This window comes from Crotalus tigris, unplaced genomic scaffold (assembly GCF_016545835.1).
Source record: "Crotalus tigris isolate CLP2741 ecotype Arizona unplaced genomic scaffold, ASM1654583v1 scf7180000018606.670481, whole genome shotgun sequence".
In the NCBI taxonomy this organism is placed as follows: Eukaryota; Metazoa; Chordata; class Lepidosauria; order Squamata; family Viperidae; genus Crotalus; species Crotalus tigris.
In genome coordinates, this window is record NW_024097102.1 from 245592 (window position 1) to 259808 (window position 14217).

At 35.5% G+C, this 14217-nt stretch overlaps 1 protein-coding gene across 3 annotated transcripts in view; it reads left to right on the top strand.

The window, feature by feature from the left end:
* The window catches only part of PARP8 (poly(ADP-ribose) polymerase family member 8), a 178226-nt gene extending 174485 nt beyond the window's left edge, over window positions 1-3741 (top strand). The window contains exons 25-26 of one of the 3 annotated variants that reach the window (XM_039355122.1): window positions 208-292; window positions 2073-3740. In XM_039355122.1, the coding sequence (XP_039211056.1) occupies window positions 208-292; window positions 2073-2175 (188 nt within the window). In that variant the 3' untranslated portion in view covers window positions 2176-3740. Of the gene's footprint in view, window positions 1-207; window positions 293-2072 lie in introns of all 3 variants that reach the window. The other 2 variants (XM_039355123.1, XM_039355124.1) reach the window with 2 other exon arrangements.
* Window positions 3742-14217: the final 10476 nt, after the last annotated feature.

The window sequence follows — 14217 nt, forward strand, 5'->3', positions numbered from 1 at the left end:
TAATTAAGCTAGTGACAAATTACATTGGCCTTTAATGTTGATGTTTACAAAGTTGACATTCACCCATAAGAGTCTTGGCTGCAATTAATAAAGTCAATGAATGTCAGATTCTGATAATCAGCCCATTTATTAGAATTTAAAATATATTTTATTTTGAGGGCATCAGATCATCAAATATTAACCATTCCTCAAATCTCTTTCTTTTAGTGATAACTTCACCAGATCTGCACAAACATGGGGAGATATGGGTAGTTCCCAACACTGATCATGTGTGTACGAGATTCTTCTTTGTGTACGTATTGCAGTCTTTCATTTGAATTATTTTTACTAAACTGAACTTTATTTTTTATGCTAAAATATACAAAATGCTAATTTCTTTTCAGCCTAACATCTAGCCACAGTGCCTTCCATTTAAAAACGTTTTGCCTATGACAAAAAACACTGGCAATTTTTTCATTGAACCAATTGTGTATCTAGAAAAATTAACCTAAACAGATGCTCCTGATCTGAATTAGCAAGAGTGCAATCTGAAATTTGAGTCACCCCCCCCCCCCTTGGGAAAACACCAAATAACTATAACTACAAAATAAGATAAATTTCCATGTATTGAACTGAAGTCCAATTGAATGAAAAATCGTACAAAAATGTTAGTTAGGTTTTCCTTTATATTTTGATTCTTTAAAAGGATGAAACTAGTCGTAACTTTTAATGATTACAATACTAACTTGAATCATGGGGTTCCCTGTTCAGATTCTCATTTAAATGTGAACCTCAGTTGATCTGTCATTCTCTCTCTCACACACTCTCTGCTAACATATTTTACAAAGTTACTGTACTAAGGATTTGCTTGTGCAAGCTGCTCTGAGCTCTCAGATTTATGGTAGGATGAAAAAGTTAATGGTGATACAAGATCTTCAGAGTGCATCTAAATTTGATGTATATCTCCACTAGGAATCTTCCAGTCCCCCATACTTTTAATTTAACTTAAACTTTCTCAGAAGATTCAATTATTTCAGAAACTTTTTGATCATTATTACTTAACATAGGTTACCACTAATGATCTTTCTTGGCAACATTCAATACAGAATATTTTTCAGTGAATGTGGATTAAGACAAAATATGGACCATTAGAATCCAGTTAGAACTAAAATAACAATACCATTACAACTACAACAATTACAATAACAATTATCTGCATTTTGCACAAGTTCCTTGGAAGTTTAATACATTTTAAAATAAGTGCCCCTAGGACTAAAAAGTTAAAATCCATATATATATATACAGTATATACAATATGTACAATAATGTCAGTTAGTAGTGATTAGTCCAGTCGTTCACTTGTGTTCATCTCAGAAGCAACTAAGGCACTTCCAGGTTTAAGGGATTAGCCAGTGGCATCACTATTGTCTAGGGAATGCCCAGTTGGGGGCCTCCTTTCATGTCCCCATTAATGTAGCCTCTGAAGAGGTAACTATCAATCTAGTTGCAATTCCACACTTTCAAACTGCTAGGTCAGCAGGGGCTGGAGCAAATGACGGGTCTCATCCCACCATACAACAGCACTTGGGTCTTGAACGCGGGCTTGTGATTGTCAACCCAGTATCCTAACCTACCCCACTCCTATTAGTCCAGTAATTCACATTTGATTAAAATATCAAGTAGATAGATTAATATTTGTCTTCAAGGATATTTCTCTTTAAGGAAAAAAAAGGTAAAACACCGTTCCTCTAATCTTCTATCTTCCTGGTTAAGACCAAGGGCAATCAGAAATCTCAGAGGCAAGCAAATTATAGTGGAATCACACTGGCCAAGAAGCACAGACAGTATTCTTTAGCAAAATGATGAGTGAAGGCATTTGTGATGCAATAATAATTCGCTTCTCTGTTTTCCAGTTTCATCAATAGTTAAAGTAGAAATCCAATATTACATCTTCTCTTTTATTCCTTAATAATAGAAGATAACAAAAATAAAAGCTACATACAGAAAGGATGAAATTTGAAATTGTCTATCATAATACGGAAGTGTTCAAAATATTAAACAATTTTTTCTGTACACTTTCTGTTTTTGTTTAGCTATGAAGATGGCCAAGTAGGCGATACAAGTATAAACACTCAAGAGCCAAACATCCATAAAGAGATCCTCCGAGTCATTGGTAATCAAACTGCTACTGGTTGAAAGGACCTCTTAAATAGTTCTTGTGTTTTGGGAGCCTTCTTCAGTCTCAAAGCTGGATTTTGAACTGAAGAAGATATAGTGTAAAATATATTTCTTTTTTTTCCTGAACAAGTTAACCCTTTGAATACTTTTTTCTTACTTAGTATTTCTTATCACAAAAGTTTATGAATATATATATATATATATATATATATATATATATATATATATATATATGCGCAACAGTAGGGAGACGTGTTGATACAATGCAGGTGATAATTGAACAGAAATTTTGATTATTCACAATAAACATACTTTGAACAGGAGTTTTGTGCTGCTATTTTTATATTAAAGAATTGAATTGGATTATTTTACTATTGTATATCTATATTTTTAAATGTATGATAACTACAGAAAGGCGTCTACTTCTTTTAAAAAAGTGGAATCCTATATAAATGGAATTACTGAAATATTTACATTTTAATACAGCATAGGAATTAGTTGCTTGAAATTTAATAAATAAGATAGAAAGGTTAGTTGTAATATATTTTCCCTTTATGCAAAAGATGTATGGGATCCAAAATGTTACAGAAAAAACACCTTTCTGTTCTATTGACATAATATATATATATATATGTATCCTAGCTTAAAATTGTTTTATTAATTGTCGGTATAACAGCATGTATCTGAAGGTGTACAGATTTTATTCCGTTAGATGAAGGAGCTTTTAGAGAAAACATTCCTGGTGGATTCAATCAATACATCTCTCTTAAATTCTTGGGAAGACATTTTTTGTGCGCATAAGAGTTTATTTAATGTCTGATTGTGTCCATGCTACCTTTATGAAAATTTCAAATTATTACAGGCAAAGCACTGAGTTTTTTACAGCTCAAAAAATTCTGTTTTCTTTGGATTTTTGCCACAAGCATATAGCAATATTCATGTGACAAAAAAAGAAACCGTGAGCAGAAGTTCTAGAAACCTAATTGCAAAACTTTTACCATTCCCCCCATTCCAAATGAAAACATGCTTTTGGATGTCCAATCTTTTCCATTTCACTGTACACACATAAATGGTCAAAATCACATTGATCCTATTTGCAGAGCTGTTTCACATGGAACATGTAATTTGTACATATATTTGTATAGTGGGGTAGCTAATGAATCTTGGATATGTGCTCCCATTTTTTTTAATTTCTGTGAACTAGACTCACACATATACAGAATAGTTTGTACTGATTCATTGTTTTTCTCAGGATACAAAACAATTTGTGGCTACTTGCAATTATCTTGTTACACAAAGAAGAATCTATGCCCAAGAAAGGCCTAAGGCTACTACTCATTGCATACATTACATGTAGTTCTGGAGATTGTGAGAAACAGTATGCAACTTCTATCATATTAAGAGCTGAGTTTGTTGTCTTGTTGTCACTGAATTGGGTAAAACAATCGCACCTTAAAGGGTAACCAAATAAGATGGTAAGCATCTTCCTCCTGAGGGTTGTTCTTATTATCTGTTTTGTTTTGACACCCATGAAACCATCAGTGATTCTTGTCTACAATTTTAACCTAATGGGAAATAAAATGAAAGTTTTCCTAATGCAAATAACAAACCCAGTGGCTGATAGCAGTATCGATGTTGCCTAATAAAACAGTTCTTGCCTAATCAAACATCTTTCATCTGATAAGCGCTGTAATAATTAGTTGGGAAATCTGTAATGAGAAATTCTCTTTGAAGTGTCATTGCCATTCATTTTCTTTAAAAAAAAAACAGGGTTAATTTAACATATTTAAACATTAAGTGACTTCATTCAGGCAGGAAAATAGCAAGTTTGCTGATTCATTTGATGTTTACAATAATTGTTGAAGAAACAAGATGAATGTAACTATTGCAGCAGAAACTATCCAAGTACAGGCGGATCTCATTGAACATCCATTCCCTCAGTGACCATCCAAACTTGTGAACAAATTGGTACTTATGACGAGTCCTCAAAGTTTTAGCTCTTGCAACGCCCCTATGGGCACATGATTATGATCTGGGTTCTTGGCAATTGGCCACAATTTCTGACCATCTAAGGGTCCCATGATCTGTGACTTTCCCTGCAAGCTTCCCACAAGCAGCCAGTGGAGAAGCCAACCAAAGAGTCTGAAGGTGAGGTCCTTGCTTAATGACCTATGGTTATTTGCTTAACAATGATATAGAATAGATATAGAATATTCTTTATAGGCTAAATGTGATTGGACGTATAAAGAATTTGTCTCTGGTGTATAAGCTCTCAGTGTAACATACAAACAACAAAATGATATAATAATCATAAAATACCAATGAGAAAAAATAATAGGAAAGATGAGAAGAATAATATGGTTACTGGGACTGGCATTTTAAGTGGTGCTGTCACATGATGTACAAAGCAATGGAAATTCTGATCCCAATGGCCATCAGTAAGTAAGGACTACTTGTAGAAACAATTGGTCACATTCATATATATGTGTACAGTGTAGACATATTCAGCTAAAATGGCTTATAGTTGTATCTGGATTGCAAATATGGCCATAGCATATTAGGACACATTTCAAATTCTACACATTCAGTGCTAAAGTATCTTTATAAGCAGTTGAGATTCATGAATAGGTCTATATGTCCATTGATGACTGTCACCCCAATTTAATTCTATTTTAGCAAACATCTGTATAACCTTTTAAGCATAATTAATAAACTCTAGTCATGCCATTTAAATTAGAAATTGCAGGAGTGAATAAAGGGAAAATCTATACTAGGTAATGAACAAGCAGGTTTTCATTCTAGGCACACTGCCATTGCTAATGTGCTGGCTTTATGACATTTAACCAAGAAATACATCCATAAAGGAAAGACGTCATATGCGGCTTTGTAGATTTTAAATCAGCATTTGATTCCATTTCAAGAGCAAATATTGTGGACGAAGGAGGAAAACACTGATATAGACAGATGCTTACTTTTTCTCATTCAGTGCTTCTATGAAAATACTACCAAGGATTTACCCAGAGTCCTTTTCCCTTGTACTCTTAGCATTCTCCCTCTGGTATAGTCTAATGTCCAAACATTATACAGTATATAAGAGACACAACGATACCTGGCAGAATCTCATAGAGAGATCATACAGATATGATGGAAGAAATTAGCTGGGCAACAGATTATTTATTTCATTGTTTAGCCATTACTACTTTCAATAGTGGTGGACTATTGGCAAAATTTTCATAACAGAGATTAAAACAATACAAAATATAGATATAATGCATATTGATGCACCACATAAACTATCAGCTATATAAACACTGAAGGGGAGCCATCTTCCTTCAGTCTGCAAGGATTTTCTGGAACATACAGTTCTTGATGGCATTTCAAAAGTGAGAACCTTACTCAGTTGTATTCTGTACATCATCTAAATTGATCTGTCCAAGACGCCATTCTAGTTTATTGTTAAAATGTGTCTATATATAACTTGTCCCTCCGGAGCAAACACAATATGCCTCTGCTATACATTGTATACCATCATATTGCTTTTATGCTGTGGACCAAGATTCAGACAAGATTCCAGCCTGCATTCTATTTATGGACATCCCCAAAGCATTTGCTTTCTGGTAGGAAAAATATGGCCAGTAGATTTGATGATCCAGGAGGACTCTGCTTCTGTTCCTATCACCAGGAGCTAAAATTTTCTTTGACCTGTGCCAGTGCTGCATTACATTTTGCACCTTCAGTGTCCCAGTTTCCAGGTTTGTACAACACAGCCAAGTTTGAAAACTAATAGAAAAACTGTACTTAACTCTTTCCCATAGTTACACATACACAAAGATTATATATGTCTGTATATAAGACAAATAGAAATTGAAATCTGGAGCAAATTTGCAAAGAGGTTTTAAAATATCCAGGGAATTTTTTGCTAGAGATAAGAAGAATTGCAAGTATCCTTCAGGCTTAAATGCTTTCTGCAATTTCATGTTGAGCATAAATTCAAGACAGGCAGTACTTCCACTGGGAAGGAAATTTTATTGAATTTGCACTTGTCATTCAGCATATTTAAACTACAGAAGCCATGGAAATTATGACAAATCTGGCATTTTTAGAATGTTATAGAGCTTTCATCATTTACCATACAATGTTTCTCAACCGTGGGAACTTTAAGCTGGCGAATTCTGAGAGTTGAAGTTTGTATAGCTTAAAATTGCTAAGGCTGAGAAACACTGCTATAGATTCTATCTCAAAGTGTCTGGCATATGAGAAATTCAGTACTTGGAGGACCATTATAAGGTTTTTAATGCTTCTATGTTGTCAGTAGCCAAGTACACTCAGCATTTAATTGTAAATTGTTCCTCATATGGAATTCTTATTACTGGGTTTGCTGTGCTTCTATACAAAAATTGAAACATTTTTCTTACTCCCATTCTAACTCAATTGCTACTTGTTTCAATAAAGATTACAATTGAAAAGTCCTTCAAAAATTTGTTTGACAATTCCATAAGCTGCTGATGCATTTATTGATCTAATACACTTCTCTTGCCATATTTGTAAAAATATCACTTCATAATGCACAACATGAAATTGCTTTTTCTGCATGTGGAAAATTATTCTTTACTAAGAAGGCCATGCTCAGTCAGCTGTGTCCCTGCTGACATGATACACTCTCGTGAGATGACTGAAATACATATAGTATATTACAAATGGATTGAAGCACTCTTCTAGTATCTTTGTCTGGCCTTCAGATGCTTTGAAAAATAGGTCGTTCCCCTCCTCTCTGTGAAAGCCCCTCAAATACTGAAATGCTGCTATATGTCTCCCCGGTCCTTCTCTTTACTAGACTAGACATGCCCAGTTCTTCATATGTTCTAACCTCCAGGTCCCTAATCATCTTGATGCTTTTCTTTGCACTCTTTCTAGAGTCTCAACATCTTTTTTATAGGGTGGTGACCAGAACTGGATGCAGTATTCTAGGTTTGGCCATATTAAGGCTTTATAGAGTGGTATTAATATCTCATGTGATCTTGATTGAATCCCTCTGTTAATGCAACTTAAGATCGCATTGGATTTTTTGGCTGCTGCAGCACATACAAACAGCTCAAGTTGTTGATCCTATGCAATCTGGAACATACCAGAGGACACAAAAGTCACATATTTGCTTCCCTTGTTCTAGACGAAAAACAGTCTGATATTTGGACTGCTATCTGCACTTGGTACAACTTACCAGTGGACCGATCTAGCCCCAAATCTAAGCAGACAGAGAAAGTTGCTTAGATCTGAAGAATATGCAGTTGGAGGGGTAGGTTGCCTTACAATGATCTGTTTGAGTAAGTAAATATTCTAGTAGTCCTAGTTGAATGGTTTTAACAGGCCTAGTTGAATGGTTTTAACAGTAGTGTATTTGAATTGACTTTCTGGTTGTGAAGTACTTGCAGAGACATCTGAAAATAGTACTGAATTGTATAGTGCTATTTCTGGATGTTTATCCTTGCTTACTTAGCTGATATTTCTGACCTTTCTTGAATTAGGAGTCATTCCAGTACTTATTGCTATGAAATAAACTAGACCTACTGCATTTGTATTGCAAAAATCTGAACAACCACTACATGAAAGCAAATAATTAAAAGAGTTTTCCATATCCTTTTGCTGCCAGGTCATTGTGAATTTTAGATTTTCTTCAGCCTAGATTTGGTAGACCTAACTTCAGAAATAAGCAGTTTTATTCATCACCAAAGCCTTGCAAGCAGCTCCATAAGACAAAAAGTCTGTAACATAATTTTTACAATAAATGGCAAGTAACTATATTAGTAGTATTTCATTAACTATATTAAACCCAAGTTTGGCTTCAGTTTACATTTGGAGTGCAGTTTTCAACATGTAATTTTAAGGTCAATTGCGGCCCTTAGCAAGGCAAAAATGTCAGTCCCTGCTCTAAATAGATTTGCTTAAAATAATATATTAATTGCAGAACTGTTCCAAGGTTGATAGTTTCCGCACGTTGAAATGGTTTGTAAACATTCTAGTTTATGATTGCAATACCTGCAGAGTTTCCACTGGCTAGACTCAATAATTAAGAGCCATAAAATAGATTTGACATGGCTTACAGTGGAGATTGTTGCTACTTTCTGCTACAATTCCTTTCTGTGTATTTCCTAAAAAAGAAAAAGAAAGAAACAATAAGAAACTTGTATTGAATTTTGTGCTTAAAATATATTGCAGTTTCCAATTTTAGCCTATGATGCCTTCAAATTATTACAGATAGTTAATAGTTTATACAAATTATAACTATTTCCAAAGAAAGGAAATAGGCCAAATATTTTCTATATTCACTTTCTGCTGCACTAGTTTTCTATCACTATTTAAACTCTTTTATTCAGCTATCTAGCAGTTATAGTGTTGTAATCAAGGCAGATTTCACTTTCAATAAATCACGACCGTTCTAATGTCTATATGATAAACATAGTAGCCAAGTCTGATTTTAGACCATTATTTCTCATTCTTGCCAACTTTAAGATGAGATGAGTTTCAACTTCCAGAACACTTCAGCCAGCAAGTGAAGTCCACACATCTTAACGTTGCCAAGGTTGAGAAACTGTTTTAGATATTCTGAATTTTAAAGAACATCAAAATGGTTTCACTAACAGCAAGAAAAAGAAATTGAAGGAATTAAATGAGTTGTGCTATGTCAATCTGGACCTCTGGATTGGGAACAGGTTCAAATTATTCTCATGGACCTTTCAGGATTATTTTGAGACAGTTGCTCACCCCAACCAATTCCCACTCCAATGTATGCCAGCTCCTGAGAAAACACACACATAAACGGGCTGGATAGTCAAAGCACGTGGTGCACAACATGCTATGCTAGGTTAATTTTAACCTTAATTAGTTTGAGTATGCATGCATGCATTAGCATACTGTGGAACACAACCCATTTCATTAGCTTAACGTCTACCCTGCTGGTCCCAAATGTTCTATTTTTATGCTTGAGATACAGTATCAGTCTCAAGCCTTGAAACATCAGTCTCAACTAAAGTTCTGAATGTATGTCTGTACCATTATTTCCTAAAATTTTTTACCTTTGTATTACTACTTCCATTATTCTTAATATAGGAAGTTGCCTCATTCCAAAAGAAATGTTTAGTCTGTCTGGCTCAGTATAATCTCAAAGGACAGTAAATGTCTCTTTAGGTTTTCATAAAGAGATCTTTTCCCCATCCCACTAAGACAGAGGTAGGGAACTATGGACCCTTTATGACTTATGGATTTCAACTCCCAGAATTGGAATTCTGGGGGTTGAAGTCCACAAGTCATAAAAGGACCATGGTTCCTCACCCCTGCACTAAGAGATATTTCAACATTAAAAACTATATGGTTTATTATACAGATGCTAGGATGAAAGGAATGTTTTGACCCCTGTTTATATTTTAGGATGCTTTAGACACTTCAGTCTAAAAAGCGATAATAATATTTTTCTAGGAAATGAAAAATTCATGGGACAATATGAATATTCATAGATAATCTTATTGCCAATCAATTTTTAAAGAAAACTGAATTATTGCCAGAGGAATTTGGATTGTCTCTAAGTGTAATATGATAATATATCTAATAACACATCTTTTGATTCTAAGTTGGCTCTAGAAATATTAGCAGCACCTAAACTCCTAATAGCTTTACGGAAGTTTACTATGTGTGGTGTGGTGTGGTGTGGTGTGGTGTGTGTGTGTGTGTGTGTGTGTGTTTTCAGTGTGTAGAATCTATAAGCTCACATGCATATAGACACAAAACAAAAGGGAATTATTAAGGTGGATATTGGTTATATATAAGAATTGTGGAATAAAGAATTAGAATACCTCATATTACCTCATAATAGTCTTAAAGACTATATTTTTAATGTTTTTAGGACAAAATCATTTATTCATATTTATTGGATACTATAGAAAATGTTTAGAAAGGGTAGTTATCAGCTGCTTGGAGGAAGTGTGAAATAATGGAGGAAATAGTTAATTATATGATATAGGCTTATTTCATTATTGCTGCATTTTGCTTTAATATTCATGTGCTTGTTAATACAGTTTTGATGAAAGTAGAATGAATGTAAATGTGATTCTGAATTTTATACCAAAATATTGGTATCTATCATTTTATGGACAACTGTATTTAATCAGCATGGGGCTCAACAAACAAGACAATACTTTTATAGTGAAACGATAGCAACACTCCAGATTTATAGTCTTGAATTGATGATATTCACTCTCCTCTTATAAATTGGCTCTCTACCAATGTAATGAAAAAACTGATCAGTATTACTCCATGTGATGAAAGATGAAAGTTCTGCTTTTCCCTTCCTTTTTGTTCCTTTATTTTTTAAAAAATATCTTTTTAAAGACAATCCTACTGGGAGAAGTTGGAGATAGAATTCAGGATATGTGTGCTTGTTACTGCAATACAGTACAGCTCCATTCCTATTAAACAGCCAATTAATCTGTTCCCATGATGTACCTGAACATTTGAATGCATGGGGCGTGAGATTGAATCTTCTGGTGTTCTGCTTCTAGTGGGATTGAATCTCCTGGCCATTAGCAAACTCTATGAATATATTCTACAAAGGTAGTCTCACCATGCACAGTTGGGGAAAAGCAAATACCTATTGTAATAACTATGCTGATCATTTTACTTATTCATTTATCTAAAAACTTATTTATACACCATTGGCAGCAGGAAAAGGTGGTAAAAATAGTTTCCTTAAGGCAACTTGAAATGGTCAGACTGAAAGGTACTTAATCTAGCACCTTTGCAATCATGCTAGAAAATATAATCATAGAGCCACTGAGAGGAGAAGTATTTCATAATTGGCAGGAATAGCACAAAAAGCGCTTAAATACATTTAAATCTCAGTTTCTTCTCTAAAAAGCATATGTAGATTTTTTCAGATTAATGTTTTATGATGTTCTTCTGAGGTCATCTAGTAAACATCATGCCATTTAAATCTAGTCCTTCTAAATTGAATCAGTCCAGAATGATGAGCAGATATGTGATCATGTAACATTCACAAATTTGAAATTATTAAACACATTGTGTTTAAAAGGATGTAAAGGAAGTGGATAGCCAATGCTCTGCAACATTTTCATTATATACAGGTAGCCCTCAATTTACGACCCTGAGCCCAAAATTTCTGTTGCTAAGTGAGACAAGCGTTAAAAGATTTTTTCCCATTTTATGACATTTCTTGTTGTTAAGTGAATACTGCAGTTGTTAAGTTAGTAACATGGTTGTTCAGTGAATCTGGCTTCCCCATTGACTTTGCTTCTCAAGGACATAAAAGGTTGATTGCGTGATTCTGGGACATTGCAACCGTCATAAATACATGCCAGTTGCCAATGTTCGAATTTTGATCATGTGACCACAGGAATGCTGCAATGTTTGTAAGTGTGAAAAACAGTCACAAGTCACTTTTCTCAATGCCATTGTAAGTTCAAATGGTCACTAAATGAACTATCGCAAATTAAGGACTACCTGTACTTAAACAAAGCATATGTCTGAAATGGTATAGGGTTTCCTGCCTGAACAGGGGGTTGGACTAGATGACCTTCAATGTCCCTTCCTCCATCCTCCTCCTCCTCATCATCATTGTCGTCATTATTATTATTTAATGTATATGAAGAATTTCGGTCACTCAGGTAGATTTGACTGGCAGTTGAATCATGTAAACTCATCCAATTTTCAGACAACACAATTAAGTGGGGAGAGAGACAATATGAGGGTGGAGAAAAGACACTTCCAAAAAGAGACACAATTAAGACATATTTTGAAATAGTTGAGCATTGGGCCCTAGCCATCAATCTGCAGATAAATAGTAACCAATGTAAGATTCTGCATTTAGGTAGAAACAGAAATTAGGGAAAGTACAACTAGTAGTAATCTTATGCACAATTTATAAGCAAATTTCCAAAGATTAGAGATAAATCTATGAGATACACCTGCTATGAGCTTCTTCCAGTATATTTCTAATAGTCTCTTGTGATTCCCATTCTGTATGTTCTGCTCTAATTTTTTCCAGTTCCTTTGCAATGTCAGCATTTTCTGTGGCTAGAGGATAATGACAACTAAATTACAATAGCAAAAAAGAGAAGTGTTTATATATGCAATGCATTGTTATTATCTGAATAGTTTTCCTGATTTTGCCACTTATTCAATTACTGCTGCTTCCTCATTTGTTTGATTTTAATTTTGACATCTGGCTATATTACTTAAATCTCTTGTAAGCCAGATTTTGCTTGTATTTTATTATTAAGAGGGACAACGTACAAGGGATGAGAAGGACCAAATTCTATTATGACCATGTGTTTTGCTAGATCAGCGGTTCTCAACCTATGGGTCGTGACCCATTTGGGGTCGATCGACCATTTCTTGGGGGTCGCCAAACAAGGCGATCCGCCATTTTTCCCCCTTGGGGGGTGGCGCCGCGCATGGGGGGCTCCACGTGTGCGTGCCGCGCATGGGGCGGCGCCACGCATGGGGGCGGCGCCGCACATGGGGGTGCCGCTGCACATGCACGGCACGTTTGTGTGACGGGGGTCGCCGTCACACAAACGTTGAGAAGCACTGTGCTAGATGCAAGATCACTGAGGAATTTAGGGGCATTTTAATATTGGTTCTATATGAACATCTACAAACAGAATGTAAGGAAAAACAAAGATCCTTTTTATCCTTTGCAAAATAAAAATATATTGGCATAAAGTGTAGTCACAAGTTAAACTTTTAATGGCTTTGAAATAAGACCAGAGATATTCATGGAGATGCATTAAAACTACTACCAGTGATTAGGGATTCATTAAAAATCCATAGAGAATTTGAGTTTGGGTGGATTCCCATATTTAGTCCCTTCACAACCATTGGTAGCTGAATATGTTCAGCAACAAACAGTGACATCCCCAAAACAGGTAAAAAAACCTCAAGATGGCAGCTTCAGTTGTACAGTCATGGTTGCTATCTTGATGTTTTGAACCACCATCACCCCACTCCACTCACCCTAGCAAATATTCAGAGAACAAGCAAAATCCACAAACTATGGGCTGTCTTTACATGACATATTTACCAGTCACACAAACTGAATTATAACCAAACAAATTTGCACAGTTGGTTAAAACACAAACTGATTAGCTAAATATTGTGCAAAAGTAGCATAATGGTGATTGTTCATTCTGGCAGTTTTCAGCTGTCATACTCGTACAATAAATTGCACCAATCTTACAGTGGTTTCAGCTCATTAAATGTATGTTTTGTTCTTATAAGAGTACAGAGAGTAGCAGCAAAAGATGATCAGGGGACTGGAGGCTAAAACATAAGGAATGGTTGCTGGAATTGGGTATGTCTAGTTCAGGGGTAGGCAATCGTGGCTCTTTTATGACTCGTGGACTTCAACTCCTGAGCTATGCTGGTTCAGGAATTCTGGGAGTTGAAGTCCACGAGTCATAAAAGAGCTAAGATTGCCTACCCCTAGTTTAATGAAGAGAAGGACAAGGGATGGCAGTGTTCCAATATCTCAGGGGCTGCCACAAAGAAGAGGAAGTCAAGCTATTCTCCAAAGCACCTGAAGGCAGGACAAGAAGCAACAGATGGAAACTAACCAAAGAGAGAAGCAACCTAGAAGTTCCTGACAGAACAATTTTTCCTGCAGAACAATTAATCAGTGGAACAATCTGCCTCCAGAAGCTGTGAATGCTCCAACACTGGAAGTTTTTAAGAAAAGACTGGACAGCTCTTTGTCTGAAATGGTATAAAGCAGTGGTTCTCAACCTGTAGGTCAGGGGTCGAACGACCATTTCACAGGGGTCGCCAAACAACGCAGGCCACCATTTTTTCCCCTTTTCCTTAGCTGTGCTACTCCCTTTTATTCTATTGGCTTTTGAAAGCCAATAGAATAGACTCTCTTGAATAGAGTCTAATTCTATTGGCTTTCAAAAGCCAATAGGAATTGTCCAGGATGTCTCTGCCCTGCTGAGCCCACCAAAAGTCCCAGTCTGCAAATGATACTGCACCAGTTGAGTAGTCCTCAACTTACGACCG